The sequence below is a fragment of the Haemaphysalis longicornis genome, unplaced genomic scaffold (assembly GCF_048455015.1).
Source record: "Haemaphysalis longicornis isolate Haplotype H1 unplaced genomic scaffold, Haemaphysalis longicornis Haplotype H1 scaffold_6, whole genome shotgun sequence".
Lineage (NCBI taxonomy): Eukaryota > Metazoa > Arthropoda > Arachnida > Ixodida > Ixodidae > Haemaphysalis > Haemaphysalis longicornis.
The window spans coordinates 93,429,268-93,451,844 of NW_027526407.1; the positions used below are offsets into that span (position 1 = coordinate 93,429,268).

The window sequence follows — 22,577 nt, forward strand, 5'->3', positions numbered from 1 at the left end:
ATACATTGAACAGCTGGTCGATAATTTCGAAAATTTAGAGAATAGGGCAGTGCGATTGGTTTTAGGTAATTCGGATCGCCAACTTAGTGTGGGAGAACACAAAAGTAAACTTAAATGGTAAGACGTGACAGATCGGAGACGAAACCTCCGGTTGAAATTTATTCGTAATATATACCCTTCGAAAGCTGTAATCTATAAGGAGAAGTATATACAAGTGTCATTCTACATATCCCAAAGTGGGACCACAATCTCGACGTAAATTATTAACTTTCCTTTAATGGTGGCGCCTTGCGAAATTCATTTGTTCTTAGACCAATGCAAGAATAAAATTTTCTTCCACCTATGATTCTATCCATTGTTTTGAATGACGATTTTCACCGTGCTTTGTTCAAATGTTTTGTTTTTTGGTCTCAAATTTGATGCTTTATTTTAGGTATCCCCGTGCTGTAATGCACGCAAAGTCAAAACAGGTATCCAATAAATGAACAAAATCTTTTAAGAAGCCCCTCTTTTTGGGCATGCTTTAGAAAATGGAAAAATCAGGGTGCAAAAATTTTTTACCCTGAGCACGAATTGCCGTAACGAAAAAAGACTAACAGGCAGCCATTGGGGCTGCTGAAGTAAGAAAGCGTGGCCACTGGAATGTTAGGCTGCAAAGCACGGCTGGCGCAGTTTTCAAGGAGCGTGCGAGAAAGCCCATGTTATACTTTAAAGATAGAGGAACGTCAAATCTCGGTACAACAAACACCACACTAACAAACTTTTGTTTGACGAGCATTTAAAAAATCCTACCCCGACTGCTTATAGCTTTACAGTAAAATTATTTCACCACTACGTACTTCAGAATAGCGAACTTTGCAAAATAACGATCGGTTTGTTTAGTTCCGTGCCGTGTTAACAACGCCTCAGTACTACGAACTCATATTTTCGAAGCCGGCGATTCTTACATTTCCGTTAAACAATCGCGGCAACCAGAGCCGTGTGCAAGCAGCCGGCTCGGCAAAGCGCAGCGCAGTAGAGGGTGTCTTGCAACTTGCTCCGGGGAATGCGCGAGCCCATGCGAGAAAGAGCAAAAGAAGGTGAGAAGAAAAAAATGAAGCATGGGTGGCCTCTTCTGTCCCGAATGCCACAGCCGCGCTATTCGCTCTTTCTTTCGAAAGTTCTTTCCTCCTTTCGTCGTTACTTGAGCAAATACGTGTTGCCCGCGTCACAAGAGCAGAAACGACGGATTGCTTGTGACAGGCTGGGTGGCACGAATTAAAATTCAGATAATGTCCGGTATGCGTCGCCTCCCTGTGCACAGCAAACGAAAGACTAGTTCTGGTACGCCTCAGCTGGACATCGAGGAAAGGAAGGCTTCTGTCACACTCATATTCTGCAGTGAACTGTATGGAGGCTTCTATCGAGTTAAGAAGAAGCAGGAGCCGTGGGGCATCGTTCCTATTGATGATGCAGAAGCAGTCGTCCACGTAGCGGACGAATATCTTGGGCTTGGGATCAAAACCAGCGAGGGCCTTCTGTTCAATGACTTCCATGACCAAATTGGTCAGTGACCGCATTTCGTCCTCATCATGATAGCTGACCAGACGAACTTTCGTCGAACTTTTGACTACAAAACAAGCATTGTGTTTCAATTTTTTCTTGAAATAACTTTGTTGTTTATTTGTGCCGCTTTACCTTATTTCCCCATTGTTTGTCCGGTTTCTCTGCCCATTGTGTGTATCTGTCGCTGCGTCTAGCATAAACTTAGGCTCTTGATGAGATTTTTTGATCCTTGTATTCAATATTGTTTAGGAAGCTAACCCCAATATCATATCCTGCGTAAAATGAGGATGTTTGCATGGTAAACTCCCGTATACTGAGCTTTCACTGCGCTGCCACATGAAACAAGCCTCCATTATCCGCAACTAATACGCTAAAAAGGTAGAAGATCGCACGGCCGGTGCTGAACCAAAAGAAAGCAGCCAAATGACTCTGAAGATTTGTGCAACAACGCACCGCTTGCCCCACATATTCGTAAGGTAATTGTGCCGATAAACCCTTTTGCTACAGCATAAAAAGCACCGCCATATCCATGTGGCACTCTTAATTTATTTTGGGGGATATTTTATTGTTGGGTAAAGAACATGATACCGGTAAAAACGGTAAAAGCAATAACAACCTTGCAGTCGTGCCGAAGTAAAACCGTAGTTTTATATAGTACGGGTTTCAATTACCCATATGATTTGTGAGTGGATGTTTCTTGTAAAAACTAGTTGAACAAAACGGGTAACAACCACCACCGTCCTCCAACCGTTAGAAGACAGGCAATTAGTTGCTGTGCTAATATAGTATTATAAAACATTTAACAGCCCGTTTGTTTTCTTTTCTAATAGCATCTCGTGTCGCTTATTCTGGTAACCTGGATTTAATGGTTTTTTAAGCGCTTGTTTTATTCTGATTGGAGTCTGTTTTATTCTGATTGCAAAATGTATTTTTCTTTGTCGCTATTGCAGGTCGGACACCAAATGGCTGATGGTAGATTTTGGCTGATTGACCAGAATTAGCTCAAGACGAGGCAGCTATTTTGCGCTCAACAATTATATTTGTTTAAATAACCTTCCGCGTTGTAAGTGTTGGATGCGGTGCTTTTGGGAGTTCTGTAACAAATGTAAAGGTTCATGTTGTGCAACACTAGAAGAAAATGCCCGTATATCAGCACGATTCGATGAAAGTGTTGCCAAGCGTAAATAGTCTCCTGCAGCCTTGGCCAGTAACCTTTTTTATGAACCGTCATACCTTGTACCCATACTGCTACCACAATAACGAATGCAAAGCTCTTTACTTTGTTGAATTCAGTTCTTTCGCATTAGGGCTTCAATCAGCCCATCAGGTTTTTCAACCTTACTAGCGGAATAATCAGGTTATTCACGGTGGGTCAATTATGAATGGCTGTACGTTATATTGAGCTATTTTAGCGTTAGCAGAAGCAGTTAGTTCCTTTGGCGTTGTACACAATTACGAATGGCAGCATACTGTCTATACATGCGTTCATACAGTAGCATTGGTTGACAAAATCGACCACAACATGTATTTGCGAGCCTCAAATTCTCAACTTGGTTATTCGCATTGATGCTCAGAATATCCCTGATTGCGTATATTGTGCATCAATGTGAGAGACATGTAGAACTTCCTTGTACTGATAACGCCACTTTACCTTTTACTCAGTATTCTTTTACAGCCATTATCATCGTCGTGTCATACCTCCTCTGTTTCCCTTAACCATACACTATATCATTCCTGGTGCTGGCGTTCTTCGTGACGGCTGTCTTTATATTCTAAGGAGGACAGCAAGGCATGACGAATATTTCACGGCGATGTTTCTTCCTTAATTGCTTGTGGACCAATAAATAGATGCGGAAATTTGTCACAGTCCAGGCTTCTGAAGGGGTGTCCAAAGAAGTACCTTTTCACTAGGAGGCAACAGAGAAGCATGATGCGTGGGGTCATAGGGAAGTTCGGCCGTTTTGACAGGCTTCAGCTTGCAGGAAAGCAAGGCGATGGCATTAGTTAAGACGAACCACACACTGTTCGAAGACGGGATTTGATATAGACACGCAGGCCGAAAACAACATGGTGTCGAGTGGAAAAGGCGGGTACGGGCCAAAGTTAGAAAAAGGACCCATCGGTAGTTGTGTCTCACAGCGCCATTGTAGGAAAATGTAAAGTATGGGGAAATTGTGTTCTTGTCTATTTGGACTGACCGTATGTACATGGAAATTATGTCCGAGAAGGTATAATAGAAGCGCTGTCAGTTCATTTTTATTTGTGGTAGGCGAACATGGTTTCGTGCACTGTGTTGGAGGTGTGTGGAGCTTCTTCAAGAATGTTCTTCAACCCCTATCCTTGAGCTCAGCAGCGGATATCCTTAGTCACTGAACCACCGCGCCGCCTCCCACCCCCACCCCCCCAAAAAAAATCCACCTTTTGACTAGTCATCGGGTATTAGGCAAGGCTAGCATAAACATTACAGGTTCTGCTTAATAGGTGAGGCAAAATGGTCTTCACATTGAAGTGTTACCCGGAAAGAGTTGGTGGAATGCTTTTTAAACAACTCCTTATCAACAAATCTGTTCCAGGCGTGTTTTGATTCCTGGTTCAGTGACAACTTTTTTATATATGCGTAATCATTCATGGTAATTTCATTTCCGCGCAAGTACTTTAGGTTGTAAGAAGGACATATATGCTAAGCACGCTGCTGTCAGCAAGGGTCGTCAGGCATCCTCAAGCAGTACGGAACAGGTATACGCTTATACAACCCTAACCTTCTGCCCAAAACATAACCATTTGATATACTTTAATTTGTTACAGATTGACTGAAGGATTGCTTTGGAGCCCTTTAAAAAAAACAGCAATCCTTTGACGGTCGGGCATCTTTTCTTTTCATAATAAGTGTGCCACTTTTTTGTGCCACCGACGCCGGGTTTCCTACTAAGACAGATAACTGACGCTTTGTCACGAATAAATATGCACACTCTTACATAACCGTGTGTGAAGGACTGCAGCTGCACTGGTAATAAACCTTAATAGCGTAAAACAGCTACTGAATGTTTGACTCAATCGCGGTAAAACCACTAGAAATGACATTCTTGTTATTTCCATGACACTTGCACAACGTACAAACTCGGGAAACTTTGACGTGGACTAACCAAAATATAACAGGAAGAGCAAGGGATAACTCCGGGCTGATTCCTACGGACACAAATCGCCTTATTGAGGAAAAAATGTTTCCTCAGGCCCTAAAGTGCTGCAAATGTGCTAACAAAACCCCAAAATTTTGCAAAATAAACTTGATCTTATCCTTCCAAGCCCAGGCCAGTTCGCGACGTCATACCAAAAAAAAACGTTCTTTCAGCGAACGTACTCACCGCACTTAACAAACCAGGGCCCCATATGCGCCTAACAAGTAGGCAAAAATAGATTTGATACTTACATTCAGATGCACTGATTCCTTTGCCTTTTCCTCTGCATCTTCTGTACACCCGGTTTTGTAGGGTGAAGAGTCGCCTTAAATGTACAAAAATTTGTTAACTAAGCTAACTATCTACAAACTTTTGATTACGTGTGTTCAATGGCTGCCGCGGTGCTCGTGTGCGTAGAAACTTTCTTAAAGATTTAGTAGCGCGACGAGCAAGAATAAACTTCGGCGGGCGTAAAGCTTTCTTTAGCGCTCTCTGAAATTTACACTAATCTGTCCTGTGACGCAACCGCGCGGTTTCAACTAGCTGCGCAGTCACAAACCCTCCTTCCAAGGCTTGGCTCGAGCCAAAAAGACATTCGAATTGGCTTGTTTTCTATTAGTTTACCTTGCAGCAGAGGGCGCTCTCAACACCTGTCTCGTTGCCCCGCCTGTTGAATACACTTCAACGATAAAACATTGGTGATTTACTCATATACGCTTGTCTAAAAGAATATTTTACACCGTCTACCAACCTAAAATATTTGTAGAAAATATTTAGGTTCATTCCACCAGCAAATTTTAATACCAAACGGAGCTGTGTAGCTCTAAAGGTGGACGAATGGAAGAGGGAGAGAGGGGGTACAGGGATCCGTATGTGGAACCGATCCCTGTACCAACTGGCTGCGGGCTACTCACCCCCACGCTACCACAGGCAAGACTGAGGCGACGCAGCCTGGTTCCGGGATGCATTCCAAATTGTAACATAGCTTTTATAACGATGCCCCAAGTGTGGCGCATGCCTTATAGTTTGCTCTTCCTACTTGAGGAAGGCGCCTTGGTGTTTTCGGCCACGGACAAATGACATTTTCTAGTATCTATCTCTCTACATCTTCGCTGTGACGTGTTTTATGTTCGGCTGCAGAGAGAAGCAATTCGTAAAGAGGAACACTAATCAATATATTAGTTCGGCCATTTTGCGTGGAAAGCCACTACTGGTGATTTTAACGCAGTTGACACATTTTTTCACGGTGAAGGTCATTTCTGTGTTTGCCACATTGAAAGCTAGAAGCATGCGTGTTCACGCCAAAACGCTACCAGTCCAGCCTTGCATTATTTAACAATCAGTTGTTCTCATAAACCGCCTGTTATAAAGAGAAACAAGGAAGGAGAAATATATTCTAGGGGTTTCTACAACGTCATTGTTTATATTAGGCCCATACATTGTAGAAGCTCCAGCCGAGAAAAAGAAAAAATAAAAGTGCCAACACAGGAATCGTGGCACATAGTTTACTAACATCAACCCTTGGTACCAGTGAATTAGTAAAACATTTGTTGGGGTGCCTCCGTGCGCCTGTATGCTTTGAATCCGAAAGCATGGCGATATTTAAACAAAATTTTAATGCTACATCATATTGGCATCTCTATCTCCGGTTTAGTCTGCCTTACTGCACAAGCTTCGTGTGCAAGCCGTATGGCACACGTCACAGCTTCCCTATAGTGACGGTTCTGCATGTCTAACGTGCACCTGTTCCAATCACACAAAATCACGTTCATGTGGCACGCCGTCCGCAGTATTCTACCACATTTCGATTCAAGTTTTATAAATTTACTGAAATGAACACTGTGAGCCTCAACGCTCCCAATGATTCCCCACTACTACGAGTGTGTATGCGTTACTTATAAATGAACAACGGCAACCTCTATTATTTGACGGGAGCAACATGCGGATATCACATTGTTGCTGGAGCATTCGCGTGCCGCCACGCGTACGTGTGTTCAAAACCCAATGGAGCACAGGAGTATTTAATTTATTTGGTCTTTGCAGCGACGCCCATTTCATGGCCGGTCAACTAATACAGAAACAGCACTTATCGAAAGACGTCCGGGGCCATATCCAATAATGTGAAACCTTGGAAGGTACAAAGCATTTAGTGTGCAAGTGTATTCAAAGATTATAGGTCTCTCTCTAGCCACATGGAGCGTTTTTTCTTGAGCGTCAGAAAGGCGCCGGTGGGAGGAGCAATCGCGTGCTTGCTTAGCGGTGGCGCCATCCCTTGCGTTGAACCGCATTTAAGCAAATAAATGAAAAACAGAGTGGCCGTAATACTGCCAACGGATATGACACGTAGAGGTAGAGGTATACAGCTTTGCTGCAAAAGTCTCGTATATTTGAAGCACAAAGCATTGTTGCGTGAGGCGTTGGAAAACGAACGTAACGGTGTGTTCTTTTAGTACGCGTTACGTTCTAGAGCAAGGTGTTGGAAAACGAGTGTCCCGTATGTTAGTACTGGTGCTATAGGAAACGAGGATTGGACACGCCGAAAGCCCCAGCCCCCAAGGTGCTTCGCCCCTGAAAATAAGGCCCCTTACTTTCTACTAATGTCCGTAATAAGATTCACCCCTTTGGAATAAAGTCTTCAGCATACAAGAATGCATAAATACACACTAGACTGGAAAAAAGTTTGTCGTTTTTATGCATGCTTTGACCGCGCTCTACAGGGTTCTTGCGCTGTGTCCACACCTCCCGAGAGCGTACATCAGAGGCGGTAATCTTCGTCTGTGGCTCCAGTGGAGGTGGCTGTAGTTCGTGCCCGCTGAAGCAGATCTATCTATTCTTTCAGCAGTAACTAACCAGCAGTGCCTTTTATAACTCCGCATTATTGTTTTTGATATTGCAGACGCCGTTATGATTTGGCAATCGATGTGGCGTACGGTTGAATATATTTTTATGCACTGAAACTCGGCAGGGTTCAGAGCCGCAGGTTTCAGAGCCACAGTGACTCTTTGAAAAACGAAGAAAAACATCACCGTTCTTCTCGATTATCTTTTTCATTGTATACTTCGGTTAAAGCATAAATGGTAATTCTGGGACCGTGAAGTTTTTGTTGAAAACCGACAACGACGAGGGGATATTGTACAACCTGTACGAAAACCCAACATATCAATACCAACGAGGCCTCGCACCTGTACCTCTTAAACGGATTATGGCCTCATCTTTTTCTTTGAATAAATTTCTCAGCTACCCTTGCACATATATACAATTTGCAGTCAACGTCTACGCAAATTCCCCTGAACGTTATAGTGATGATACCCACTTATAGGGAGAGCGTTCTGAACCGCAGAGCTACAGCGAAGCTTGTCGGTGTATTTTAACAAATAGTAAAAAAAGCTTTTGGTAGGATTGAACATGTCCACAAGTACGTTTATTTAAAAGACGCTTTATTCTTTCCAGTTGTTCATACTAGGTAGTCATCCCGATACTTAAATAAATCTTAGACTGTATTGTTTTCCTGTAGATTATTCCCTATATTACTTGTGTTCCACATTGATTTTGAGGCTCAGCCCTATTTCGTTCCTAAGTCAGCAGGCATATCAGCCATCGCCTAAGATGCTACTCCTGGTGCCCTTTCATGTGCGTATTGAGGCCACGCTTTTCGTTGAAGCTCTCCCCGCACACGGGACACGCGTAGGGCTTTCCTTCCTTCAAGTGGATCCTCCGATGCTTGGACAGGTTGCGGGAAAGGCCGAAGCGGCGTCCGCAATCTTGACACTCGTAGCGTTTCTCCCCTGAGTGAACGTTCATGTGGTCGGCGAGCGCACCCTTAACACGGAACGCCTTCTCGCACACTCGGCACACGAACGGCTTCTCTCCCGTGTGCCTGCGTTCGTGGGCGATAATCTGCGATCTGCAGAGACAAAAGAGAAACATCACTGCATTACGAAAAGGATTCGGAAGGAACGTTGGGAACAAAAGGAACGTTGCAGCCTCACGGTAAGCATCTCAAGACATGTACGAAGGAACGCATTTAAGACTGTCTTCAATTAAAGTTGGGATACTTGTATTACAGGATTTTAGCTTGTGTATTTTATTTGAAGTTGAAAGAACACAACAAGTCCAACGTAACGTTTAGGTGGTTACAATTATTTCTTTTCACGCTCGAACACGCAGAAAGAAAAGATGTGCCCCGCACCACAAACCTACTGCCGTGATCACGGAGTGTTTACGCTAATGCACAAAACTGTTTTGAGCGTGCTCTATCACCCTGTATATTGTTGAACTGTACTTCGTGTCAAGAGCATTACTTCATATGCAGTATACACCTCCATCCATATACGTATGCATTCCAGACTGAAGAATTCCTACCATCAATGTGAACAGACAGTTCAGTGGAAACACATGTAAATGTCCCACCGTTTCCTATACTAGTAAAGCATTGTACTAACGAAATATAAAGAGAAAATATATTCAGCAAGTATACTAAAGAGTGAATAAAATGAAAAAGTCAAACCAAACAGCTACACATTGTCAGCAAAATGTATAACACCTCTGGTTGTCAACTCAACCGCATTTCCTTCAAGCACCGGCCACGCGATGATTTTACCGATTTAAAAAAATTCGCCATAAACCATTTATTGAACATATAAATTATGGAAGATATGTTATTATTGATTGTAAGAAAACGCTGCCGAATCGCGGAATTATGTTCACAGCTTTACCGCTAAATTATCGGTTCAGCTGGGGCTGTAAACTCGCTTCGTGTGATTAGACAATACGAAATTTTGATTTTTCCTTCTCCTCTACATTCAGTCATTGCTTCTTAGAAGTTATAAGGAAACTTCATCAGTTTGGAGGCTAAGAAAAACTTTCCTTTGTGTTTTCGGCGCACATCTACGCTAAACAAAGGGATGCCTCCTAACACTCTAAACGACGAAATAACGGGATCAATATTTTTCAGTGTATTATGTCATATATGAGACCCAGACTTGTTGCATTTTCACGACTGGTTACGGTAACGGTGAACAGTTCCTAGGAAAAGGTCCCATGTTTGTTCATTTGAAGTTCATTCGGTCGAAAAAGTGCTAAATTGACAAAATGTAGAATGTAAACAAGGCGATTTGTTAATCGCAGCCCGGCCGGCCAAAAACGTGGCGATTGCATAGTCTATATATACATCAAGTGAAAACGCACTTGCATTGATTAAAAATGTACCCTGTAATCACAGTGGAAAATATTTATTTTGCAGGGGGGTCCTGTCATGCAGTACTATTTGTAGTCAAGCCTGTTAATAAAGTCTTTGTTTATAAATAAGCATTTCAGGGCTTTTTAATGGAACATGTGCATAACACTGTGAAGGAAATGAGTTTCTCTGACACACGGTTTACGAACATAAATTACGAGTGTAAAACGTTAATAGCGGTGGAAATAACATAACACCAAGTAAGCCTTATGTACCCATGCCCTCCTAAAACGGCCTGAGAAGTGTACGAATGATCTTAGCGTGCGATATAGAAGAATAAAAAAATCAATTTAAACCTTCCGCACCAATTACAAAAACTAGACCAAGTAGTTGTTGCCGTAAAGGCCAAGCGGATATTTTTACCATGGAGATCTTCAGTGCTTATGTCAATTATATTTTTCCACTGTGTGTGTTGATGCGAAAAACGGAGAATAGGGTAAAAGAGATAGCTTTTCTCCAAGATTAGCTACACAAAAAAAGTGTGATAGAAAAACCTTTTAAGACGGGCCGTCGCCCCAGTTTACGTTCGTCTGCTTGTTGTGCAATAAACACGGTAGGGATACCACAGTGGAGTTCACACGATTGCGTAGCAAGGCTCAAATATAAGAGGGGCTTCAGATAGCTTATCTTCTCCGGGTAACTGAGGCCTTGTTTCTGCATTGCCAATGGCAATGCTCACTGCTTAACGTATTGAGACCACGAATGTATGTGTCAAGTCCAAGAAATTCTAAAATTTAGTAACACTGACAAACCCATTGCACCAAACTCACTCTACCAAGCATCCAATATATACTGGCCCTTTAGACCTACATGGGTGAGTTTTAATAAATCTCGTCGGTGCAGCAGCGAGCACCGGTAAACATTACCATGAAGGCTAACGATTTACCGAGCATAGCTTCGTTTTTAGAAACATGTTCCTCTGCGACTGAGCTATTTTCTGCACAGAAATTTAAAAGAAAGCATTCTACATGAGTGCTTTGGAAAAGTGGTCATACGGACGTCCCCAAATAAGTTGTAAATTCCATTTCATGAAAAGCTACTAACGTATAAAGGCCAGAACACATGGAGCGAACGTTTATGACGAAGTTCCCGGAGCGCAAAATCCGCCGCGGCGCCGGCCCTGCGTTGCTCTCAGTGTGGCTAACCGAACCTCCATGCCCGGAATCAACGGCGGCGTTCAGTAAACAGACCCAGTAAAGGAGCTTCCCGTTTCGGTTGTACGTAGATTGACGATTCCTTGTGACTCGGGGGCATTTCTTGTGTTTAAATATTGGTTCTCAGTTCCCAAAAGCATTAAACGCTGTTTAAAAAAAAAGAGCGAACACCCCTGGTAGGTTGGAACCGGCGACTTTCAGATCAAGGAACGGGCGTTCTACCTCCACTCTACCTAGACTGATGGCGCTATGGTGCAAAATAGAGCTAGTCCAGCCCGGTTCTGAATACATATGAATGGCTGTTTCTAGTTTTTTGCTGTATTTCAGAGGTCTCGAATTAACATCGCCTCTACCTCACACGCTAATCTTGCCGACGGGTCCCATGATGCTGTAATACAAGTTATGTAGCAGGAATGCGTTTATTAGTCCTAATAAACGCTATCGTATATGCATATCTCGGCTACGCAAGCTGCGTTAGGTTGGACGCTACCGTATTCCGCTTGCGGCTTGAGCTATTAGAAAAGCGCGGACTTCACTTCGTGCAACACCATTTTCCCCAATCGATCTCAGATGTACAATCCGTTTTTCTAGCTCAAGTAGGCGCGGGACAAGCGTATTTCTATCAAACTCTTCCAAAGCGGCCGTCTGCACTCTGCAGCGACCTGTACACGCCATATGCCATCGAGGGGAAATCGGAAGACCTGATTGGTTCCTTAGGTTTACCGATCGCCGCTCCTCCGACGCCGACGAACTTTTCTGACCCTGTTAGATTGGCGGCGGGCGACGTTTTTTCGCCGCCGAGCATTGGGCGCGCGCGCCGGGTGTTGTTATTCGTCTTTTCGTCGCATGGCCGCTCCATGTATTCTGGCCTTAAAGCGTCTAAAACATACCGCGCACATGGGACCTTCAAACTTAATGGTCGGGTGAAGTATGGTAATTGTCGATTTGGCGCAACCTGTATTTTTTTCAGATTCAGGAGATTCCATTAGTTCTAAAAACGTGAGGAATAGAGTAAACTGAAGGAAAATACCAGGAAGCATTTTCGAGAAAAGCATTTAGCAACGAAATATGACGCATGCTAGGCTGCTACAAAACCAGTTGCTAATACATACGCACTGTAGCAGAGTGATTCAATATTCCGTTCTGCAGCATCGCCTCCAGTGTTTTCTAAGTTGACATCCACCACCCACATACAAAGAGAGAAAAATGATAGAGCACCTAGGAAAGGATATCCAGGATACTCAGGCTTTGTACAAAGAAAGTAAAAGCAGTGCGAATCCTTCCCAAAAGTTCCTCAGAATATGTAGAGAGCTACTCCACCCGCTAATGCTAATCCAAGCGATGTGACAACTCCTCTATCATATATGCCAAGCTACGTTAACCTTTCCAAAACGCAGATGCTTTGCATTGTTTTTAGTGTGACCGCGCAGTGCGTGGTTCATAGTGTCAATTATATAGCCGAGGAATCAGCTTTAGATGTACCGTCTGTACTTATGAACCCCTACACAATTCACAGTGTTCCTCCCTAATTATTTCGTCCCTGGAAAAAAACGTTTAGTAAAGCCCTGGTTTGCAGGTTTCGCCGACACTTCCCCAATGTTGTTTGACTTATGCTACAGGCACCGAACGCGTTCAGCAGGAATAGTACCCTATACCAGGGCTTCAAGGGCCGCTGCTGCCTTTTGATACCCGGAGAACCACACCGATATCGTCTATGCAGGCCTCGCTTGCCAGCAGGGCTTGTTATTTATCCGCATTGGGTTTTTGATCTTCGGCACATGCGCTGTGCTTAGTTTACCCATGTGATGCGAAAAAATGTGTATAGTCGCGTGCCCCATGGGCACCTGTGCTGACCGTCGGAAACGTCACAGACCCAAACCTTTCTCTTTCAAACACATCGCCTAGTGTTCGAGCTAGCATTATGCCTGCTCAGGCTGCTACGGATCGGTAACGAAGTTAAATATACATGCTCATGATAGCATGCTTTCAGAAGCCTCGTGGTCTTACTAGAGCTGAGAAGTGCTATATTGTTGAAAGTGTGCTTACGCGAGACTCCTCTGTAAGTGGTAACGACTACTCTTAATAATTTCGGAAAAACATATAATTGCGGTGAGAGTGTACTTTTACCCACTTCGAATCGCTGGAGTAGGAGCAGTGGGAGCAGCGGTGCTTCCCTTGTGGCCGCTCTGCGTGCATCCTCCGATTGTGCTGGTTGAGGTATTTCTGTGCCCCGAAGCACTGGCCGCAAGTAGGGCAAGGAAAGACCACAGGCTGGGCATCCAAGGCGTCGTCGGTGTCTGCAAAATTGCAAGAAATTGTCAGAGATTTAAAAAATCAGGCCATGCAGGACGTTTTCTTTCCGCCATGGTTTGTAACTCTTACCACGACGCCGTACTTGCGTAGCAGGTATTACCATTTACAACATCACCAAAGAAGTAAGCATGCAACGATGTTTCTAAAATTACCGCTGTCGCGATAAAAAGAGATCGACTCTTATTTATATCCCCGTGGACGTCAATGGAAAACGTATACGCGTGAGCGCGAATTGCCCAGTGCGCAATCTTTGTCCCCCTTCAGTTCATTTGTATGACACGACACAGAACTTAACTATGTCATCTATTGCTTATATTACTTTAGGCTGCACTGGAATTTAACACCTTCACATTAGATCCGACTAGTAATGACGCAGAGGGCGCACGCAAAACGAATAGCCGACCGACCAGCACCGGTTGACGCAATAGACCCTATGCAAAATGCGCCCCGCCATCTCACGTCGACTCCGGTATCTAGGTCCGCCATTTTGGTACGGTCGTTTGAAACCGAAACCAATTAGCAAAACATAGAAGGCGGGCATTGACCGCTCTTGGTGATGGACTACAATGCCGGAGCATTGCTTCGTGCCGCAGAGCGCGCAATGCGGAAATACCGGTTCAAATGGAGAAAAGGTACGTGAAGTTCCACGCTTTTGAACGAACTTTGTGACGCGAACTGTGCCGGCGCGAGCAGACACGCTGGGCGCAGTGCGCTTGGAGCGAATATTTGTCGTTGGTTCGCTAAGCGCGGGGTTCCGTAGTCGCTGTCCGTATGAAAAATACAGCTGTGTTGGAGTTCTGTTGTCCAGCCTTTGTATTCTAAAGGAAGCGTGAGCGTGCGCCGCCTATTCACGCGACTGACAGCGGCGCTCGACCGGGAAAAAGTACCACACGTTGCCAAAATTAGGCTGTTTCTTTACTCGTCCCTGTGGCTCTGCGCCCGCTTCATTTCATTGTTAAATGTACCGCTTAGCCCCTAGACGAGCTTTTATCTTACCTAGGGCTGTAAACAAACGTTTCTTGCCGCACTACGCCATCACGGCGCGGTTGAAAATTTCCTCTGTGGCGGGCGCGCACATTATGGGAGTGTGTTGTTGGTTTCTTTACGTTGCATTTAGCCGCGTGTCGTTGCAGAAGTGGCGAACACTGTTTTTTGGTGATCTAACGGTGGAAAATTCGAGCTTCTGCACTTGGTTCCCGATTTGCCGGGCTGAAAGGTTTGTTGTTACGTCAAGTAAACTTGGTGCCCATTGTCATTCCAGCAACGATGTATTTACTGTCGAATATTTTGCGACTAAAATACACTCACTCCTCTAGTTTGTCACATGCTGCATGCATGCCTCCGATGTAATGATAGTGGCCATTGATGTAGGTAATTGATTGATTGTGGAGTTTAACGCGCCGACGCAACGCAGGCGATGAGGCGCGCCGTAGTGGAGGGCTCCGGATTAATTTCGACCACCTGGGGATCTTTATCGTGCGCCGAAATCTCGTACACACGGGCGTTTTTGCTTTTCGCCTCCACCAGAAAAGCGGCCGCCGCGGCCGGGAATCGAACCCGCGACCTCGTGCTCAGCAGCGCAACGCCTTAGCCACTGAGCCACCGCGGCGGGTTCATTGATGTAGGTAGCTGAGACAATTTTCAAGTTTTATTCAAAAAGAAAAAGAAAACGGCCACAGTTGCATCAGGCCGCCGCGCATCAGCTTGAGTGCTTTGGCGTTTTTGTGGATATAACTGTGGATATAACTGGAACAAAAAGAAGCAATTGCGCACCCCTGGATGTCGCGGTCGAGTAAACACGACGTTGCCCAGCCTCTGCGTGCTTGCGAGATGACCACGGCGAAATGTGGCATGAATGCTTGCTGGTAGCTCATAGGTGACCCTTCATGTGCCATGCCAGTCCTTGTTTCTGTCACTGGGGAAGGGGGGGGGGGTGAGGCCAGCACAACTGGGGCAAAAAACTCATTCCCAAGGCTACCGAGTTTTCTCCCAAGCGCCTGCACGGCACTTTGTTGCTGCTCGCATTGCTCCTGTACTCGACGTGCATCGAACAGACGCATTGGCAAGGGAAGGGAGGGGCCATTTTATCGCGGGCTTCTCCAGTCAATGTTTTGGACACTCGCTGGCTTGATGCCCTGCTGTCTCGGACGTCCCCACTGTTGTGGCAGCTCAGTGCACGCAAGCTCCGGTGGCGCCTCTTAAAACCTTCGGCTTGCAAGAGGGCGAGTAGGTGCACAGCAGCCAGGATGAGACTCCATGCTCCACTGCAACACGCCGGGCACTCGCACGATGCCTCCCCAATCGCCCCACTGTCCGTCTCAAAGGTGAGGCACACAACATAGGGCCGCCCACTTTTCTTCTGGGAGCGAAAGCAGCTGCTGAGCACATGGATGCGGCCCAACCTGCAAGAACAGAGAGAGTATCAGTAAATAACACTCAGGGAAGAACAGGAATAGTCCGCTACAGTTTATGGTAAAGGGACAGAGCAGAAAGCAGTGGCCGCAAGGAACAGGCTCAAGATGACCAGATTTTGTGTCTTGCTTAACACTGTTGCAAGGGCAATAATCTACACCTCAAACAGCAATAATGTCAAAATTGTTTGTCAAGTTCGAGCGTGCAAGTATCTCTGCATGCTTTGTTAATGCATTTTTCAAGAGAAGGAAGGTTAACATTTAAAAACCTCAGCGTGGGTAATGATGTATACCAGTACCCGCATAATCGTGTTCGTCATAACTTAAGCAAGCAATAATATGATTATCTGGAAGTCACCTCCAGAATCTTTCGAGATAAACAGGTAAACATTCGGGCTATACCGATGACCCATCGAATTAAAAAAAATCGTCTAGTTCAGTTAGTTCGAGCTAACGAGGTTTTACTGTATTATCTATTCGTGCACACCAAAAACATGCGCTTTAGAAACAAACACAACCACCCCACCGCCAAAAAAGGAGAAGAAAGACACACAAACAGATTTTTGCGCAGAGCATGCGCAATAAATAATGAACACACACAAAAAAAGAAAACTCAAGGCGTATGTGCGCTATAGTAGTTGACTTCGCCGCAAAGCACGATTGCTTTGCGGCAAACGCGCGGGCGGACGACCGTCACGGAAAACGGCCGCAACCTTTCCGTAAACATCTTCGCCAAAAACCATCCCATAAATTCCATGTACAGCATTTGAAAATACCTAATCCACCCACTAGCGGTACGGTCTGGCGATTGTCTCTTTCAGGGTTACTGCAACAGGGTCGCCGCTACGCATTTGCGTGGTAAACAACAATGAACAAAGTGCTCTACAAATGCTCATACCGGTTAACTCGCGTCAAGTAAAAACAAAGGAGGATTTACTTACTGCGAGTCACACGTGTTTGTCCGCACCGATGAAGGCGAGCAATGCGCCTCGGTGGCTAGGCGGCATGCCCTGCTTCACTGCCGCTCGGATGGGTCTTTACGCGGCACCCCGAGTGGTATGAGTCTTCAGACACTTTCGGCAGCGCAGGCAAGTCCTTCGTTCACAATCCGCGGTCGAGAGCCGGAAAACACCATCCAGTTTGAGCCATACCGCGTTACCGTCACCTACTCTTCCACAGTAAACAATACGGGACTTCCCGATCGGCGCCCGTACCAATATGGCCGACGGCATGGAGGAATGGCCGACGGTCTCCTTTACATCAGTGTTGCTAGATCACCAAGCAATTTCGCATAGGGTCTATTGGCTTTTTACTTTTCATTGCTTCCATTACGTCGTCTAAAGCTTTTCATCTTTACCGAAGCATTTGTTTTCGGCAAATTCAGAAATATCTACGCCAGAAATGCGGCTCTTCCAAAAGACATGCATTTCAACAACGTAATAGTTTAACCAGCTTGTATCAGATCACGTGCAAAGAAGCTTGGCCCACCTAATCAATATGCGCATCATTTCACAATTCTAATGAACTCTGGTGGCGAATTTCAAACCAAGTGTGAACACTGGCGCCACCGTGAATACACTGGGCGATTGTGAACACAGCAATCACTGAAGTTTGTGAAATATGACAACGAATGCTACAAATATATTTCTCGGAACACAAGAAGTGATCGTTCAGTCTAAAAATCGACACCTTGAAAAAGTAACAGGCTGACATTTAGATCGACAAGCAATGAGAGCGACAGTACCGCTTGGAAGTAGTGGGACGGAGTTACCTAAATCAGCATCGCTAACTGACGAATGAGAAGTTTTGCGAGTTGACAATAAACTGCAAGTGTAAAGTTAGAGAAGACGCAAGGATAAATATGTAGGTGCCGTTGTAACGGTTTCAGTTGCTGTCCTTGCAGCCTTTACAAAGGCGGTGGCCTATAAAATGGGGTGTTCGATGGTATAGGGATAAATTTGGGCCGCGGAGTGACTTGATTATGGAAATCACTCACTCGGAATAGAAAAACAAATTGTATATTTCGAAAGAAGTTTTCAATAAAAACATTTATGATGCTCAGACGGGACTGTGTTCGGTGGATTCATGCTACGTGTCTTTCTTACTTGCTACTTGCTTTAATTTCTTTCCCTCTGGAAATCCGGCGGTTTCAACCTTCCTTTATGTTTCGTATTTTACCCATCTTTTTCATCAGACAGTGGCCTGAATTGGTACTAGGGGTACAACAAGATTGTTTTACACGGATAGTTTATTCCACAACTCTCCATTATTGCTGCAGGTTTGGTCTTTCACCAATTTTTGCCGTCGCAGTTTCTACGGAGGATTCAATTACTTCAGCCTGGGAGAAAATATTAGCCAATATTGTGCCGTGTCGGTTCAATTTTCGGGCAAACGTGAACCCCTTCTGCTACTCTTCTCCTTTTTGCTATTTCCAGCTTACAAAGTTAAGCCAAGCGCGTAATGTATGCTTATACATACTTAGGCTTTTTGTATCAGTAGTTATGATGACGCAACAAATACACTTTCAGTATTTTATTTGCCCGCAGCTTGCGAATTCATAAATAAATAAGGCACCTATTAGGAAGGCGACGAGGAAAAATATATATTTTCGTATCCATTTTAAAACACATCCACAGACCACAATGAACCGACTACCGAGTTACTTCTTATATTCATATATATTTAAAGTAATATACGTAATAGAAGGAAACAAAAGGCACAGAATATTTTGGTTATCTTAGACACTTTTTTGAAACACAGCTCACAATCAACCCACAGCAATATTTAACTCTAAAATATATATATATGAGCTATTCCGAATCTCCGCTGCATAATGTGCCTAGACTGAAAGTCTATTATTTCCACATCGATGGTTGGCACGCGTAAGCGAAATGTAAATTTTTGTAGAGCGCACTCTCCGGCAAAGATTTTCAGACGGCTATATTTAGGATATGTCAGAGCTGTCGCCACGGTGCCAAGCTGACAAACTTCAATTTGACCTCTCAGTGCCAATTGGCTATAAAAGACAATGGCTCTGTTAAATGATTCCGATTTCGGAAAACCTTATTCATACAACAAAATATTAGCTCCTATGCTACTTCTTCGAAACTAAAGCAGGCGACGCGGTTTCTGTAAACGTACGCCTCTAGAAAGAGAGAGAAATTCAAGAAGACATGATAAGTGCAGCCTGTGCTTCTCGTAGAAAACGGCACTATACATCTGCCATCCTGTGTCAGTCTTTCCTCACCATCTATACTACTAAACTCGTTACAGTGATAGCACACCACCTCCCCATTATCAACATGGTTCGCGTGAAGACCGGCAAAATTCTGAATTCCTCGGCCTGGGTAACACCTTTTTTTCTGCACAAATGAGTTGCTGCCATAATCAACTCTGGTCGATGTAGCCTCGTAGCAAGTCACCATGAAACCGAATCATTCGACTCCATTTCCGCGACCCCGACGTTAACCAACCAACCAACACAGTGGAATACCCAAAGGCCCACTACGCTCAAAAAAACCCATTACGCCATGTACAGAAACACGGTTGCGTAACAGCTGACATTTCAAGGCATTTAACCCACCTACACCAAAACAAGTTATCTTCCATAAAAGGGGAGAATGAGGAGAGTTAAGAACTCCGTCAAATTTTCGTACATCTAGTTAAAGTTTCATACAGAAACAGAAAATTGGGATTACGGAATTCAAGCGTGTGTTACGCACTCAAGTCTAGTTAATACAGATAATCCTTCTAAAAACAATGAATGAAATGATTTCAAAGAAAAAAACGTTGGATACGGTTTTGGTGTTTTTTTGAAAGCGCGAAATATGGCACCATATGACTTTCGTATACAAAACATGTACGGAATTTAAAGGGATCATTATTTGGAATTTGTGGCGGCCGCGAAGAGCTAAAGGCGCCTTCGAAATTTTTAACGTAATACCGTACTCTTTTATCCTGTATTGCAGACACATATTCTAGTTTTTATTGGACGCTGCGGCAGCGAACGCAACAATTTCGTAATTTTGTTTCGGCATTTTCTGAACGTTTCTAGAGATATCTGTCTAAATGTTATATCTGAACCACACACAGGTGTTGAAGTGTATTATTTATTTTTTCGGGCGCAGTAAAATATTGAATTTGTAGGTGTAATTCCAATCGCTCACCCCTACTACTCCTCTGCACCCCCCCCCCTGTTTTAATGCATCCCCTTCGATAACACACTGTACAGTCTGTGGGCGGATTCTTATCAATTGAATGCTTTTTAATTAAGGCAATGGAACCTGTGCGAAAACTAAATATTGCTGGCTCACTCTGGGATTTGTAAAAATGTTTTAATGGTGTTTCAGCATGTAAACAGTGCAAATAAGCATGGCGTTTTGTTTTCTTTGGTGCGTAAGCAGAAAACGACATATTGAGTTTTTTCGGCCTTCTCCCGTATATTCGGGCACAATTTCGTTCAGAATTTAGTAATGAATCATTCATGCTTAACACTGATATAATCGCAAAGAATAAATCTTTTTAAAATACGTCCGTAACCTTAATGTACCAATCCCACGAAGGTTTCTCATGCGTTTTGAGTATGGGTAAGGATCGCGGACCTCCAAGCTTGGTGACCGTAATTTTCCGGTGCGTTTAGATTAATAATGTGTAGTGCAGTGTTGAGAGTGTTTTATATTTCAAACAGCGCTACGTTCATTATATCAGAAGGCCTAACGCAATATTTATTGCGTCTAAGCTGCTTCACAGATCGCGAGCCGTCAACCCCAATTTTTTGAGGCCGGCTTGTCTACTTTGTAAAAAAGCCTTTCATCTAATACAATCTGTATGCTGGACACTAGTTCTGGTCAAAACGTGATGGTCTCACAACGTCTTAAACAATTTTATACTCCCATGTCGCCCAGGAAAAGGACATGTTTTGGACATGGTCTTTGCTGACAGCAGCAAGCCGTGACGTTGACTCACAACGATGGCGGGAAACCACGCTTTCCGCTTAATTTAGTTGAGTAGCGAATGAGTTCCACCCATAAACCGGTAACCATATACCATACAGCCATATACCATATACCATATACCATACCGGTAACCATACAGGCCTTCACCTGGTGCGACACCCTTACCTTCCTGTTGTTCTTCCAGCTCCTGATTCGACTGCTCTGGTGAAGTCTCTGGATGCCCGGGACTTGGTTCCGCACTTTCACGCTCGTGGTCTTCTGTTGTCTCCTGCTGCATCGGCTCTGGAGGAGTCGTTTCTTCAAGACGTAACGCGAGACCTTCGCCATCATGGTCCTGGTTCGGAGGCAGTGCTGGATTGACTGGTCGTACACCTTGCGCCGGCGTTTTATCAGGGATCGGAAGGGTCACGGGTCCAGTGTTTGGTCCACGACTGGAAGAAGCCCACACTGGGTGCTTCAGGTCGTACTTGTAAGGGTATGGGAACGGCGGCGATGTGACCCCGCCATTGATCTCAACCAAGACGTGCTCCCCCAGTTCGAGCAAGGTGTCGAAGGTTTGCTTGCACTTGCTGCAGCGGTGCTTCTTTGGAGCCTGGGGGCCAGGGTCCTGGGAAGCTCCAGGCACGTCCTATAATCAAAATGGCAACACCAAACTTATTTTCCGCGAATCACTGAAAACTATACTACAACAAAATAACAAAATGTTGCGTCATTTACAAAAAAATTTAATAAGAATTGGCAAAAAACCTTCAACAAACTTTATTATTTTTCTTTGTAAATTGACCACCCTGACAGGTTGTATAACAATAGGCTCCATCGCTGAGAAAATCAATTTGACAGCAGTTGACAGCACAAACCCCCCTCCTTCCGGCCCCCGCTTTCTTAGCATAGTGAGTCATTGCGGTGATGACGATGACGAAGCGCTAAGAATGGCCATTTCGTACGTAGAAGAAATTCCTAGCTAAACAGTGAAAACATGATATAGGCCTTACTAAGTGCTGTTGCCAACATCACAAGCATTATTTCATTAGCCCTTTCTTTTAAAACCAAACACCACTAGTAGTCACCGAGCTAGCATCATGAGTTGCACAGATGACCCTGAAAACTTACGGCGATCGATAACTGAGTGCTATCTTGTCGCTGATAATTGGCGCTTATACTGACTTTCGAAACTCACGCGAAGTACTCGGACGACACCGATGTGCTTGCATGTCTGGAAAAGGAATAAGGTTGGCACATATCTGTCCACGTCCTCTACGGCCGGTGGAATATTGCTGCGTTCGCAAGCAGACAAAAATCACAAAGATCCCGCCTTCTACATAGAAGGGCTGCCATAACAACATTGTTACAAACCTACACCCAGAATATTAGTACAGAAAAAAAAAACATGAAACGTCACTTTTACAGCTGCCAAATAACCCAACGCTAAACCTGAACGTCTAATCGGTTAGCCTGGATCGAACTTCCGCTATGCAAGGTCGTGAGTGGCGTAAAAGTCTCCATAGGGCCCTCGAGACTCTATTAAAATCCGTGGCAGTGAAATGTACTTGACTTACCTTGGGCGGCGTTCCCGCGGTGGAGCTCGACGGTGTCCATTAGAGACAAGTTGTAGGCAGGAGGTAGTTAGTACTAGCACAAAGGTTGAACCCGACACAGGTTGTTTACCGCTCCTTTCCGGTATATTCACTGCAAAGGTATAGAACGGCAAATATGCCTTTGTTTTGCATTTGCAAACTTGGCAATAAATGTAACAGAAATGTAAATGCGCAAACTCCTTCAACACGCTA

General features: G+C 44.4%; 1 protein-coding gene across 1 annotated transcript; it reads right to left on the bottom strand.

The window, feature by feature from the left end:
• Positions 1-8,252: 8,252 nt before the first annotated feature.
• Positions 8,253-22,376, bottom strand: LOC144141765 (uncharacterized). The gene is made up of 4 exons (XM_077673263.1): positions 22,347-22,376; positions 20,956-21,418; positions 13,243-13,408; positions 8,253-8,625 (listed from the first exon to the last, which is right to left on the bottom strand). Exons 2-4 carry the CDS (start codon positions 21,065-21,067, stop codon positions 8,331-8,333), a joined length of 573 nt encoding a protein of 190 aa, XP_077529389.1. The 5' UTR covers positions 21,068-21,418; positions 22,347-22,376; the 3' UTR covers positions 8,253-8,330.
• Positions 22,377-22,577: the final 201 nt, after the last annotated feature.

Bases quoted from the DNA above. Each gene is read 5' to 3' on its own strand.
- LOC144141765 (XM_077673263.1), bottom strand. From the start codon at position 21,067: ATGCAGCAGGAGACAACAGAAGACCACGAGCGTGAAAGTGCGGAACCA. The intron at 13,409-20,955 runs GTAAGGGTGTCG...GCAATTTTGCAG, and splicing joins GCTGGAAGAACAACAGGAAG to ACACCGACGACGCCTTGGAT. The intron at 8,626-13,242 runs GTGGGTAAAAGT...TTGTCTCTGCAG, and splicing joins TCCTACTCCAGCGATTCGAA to ATCGCAGATTATCGCCCACG.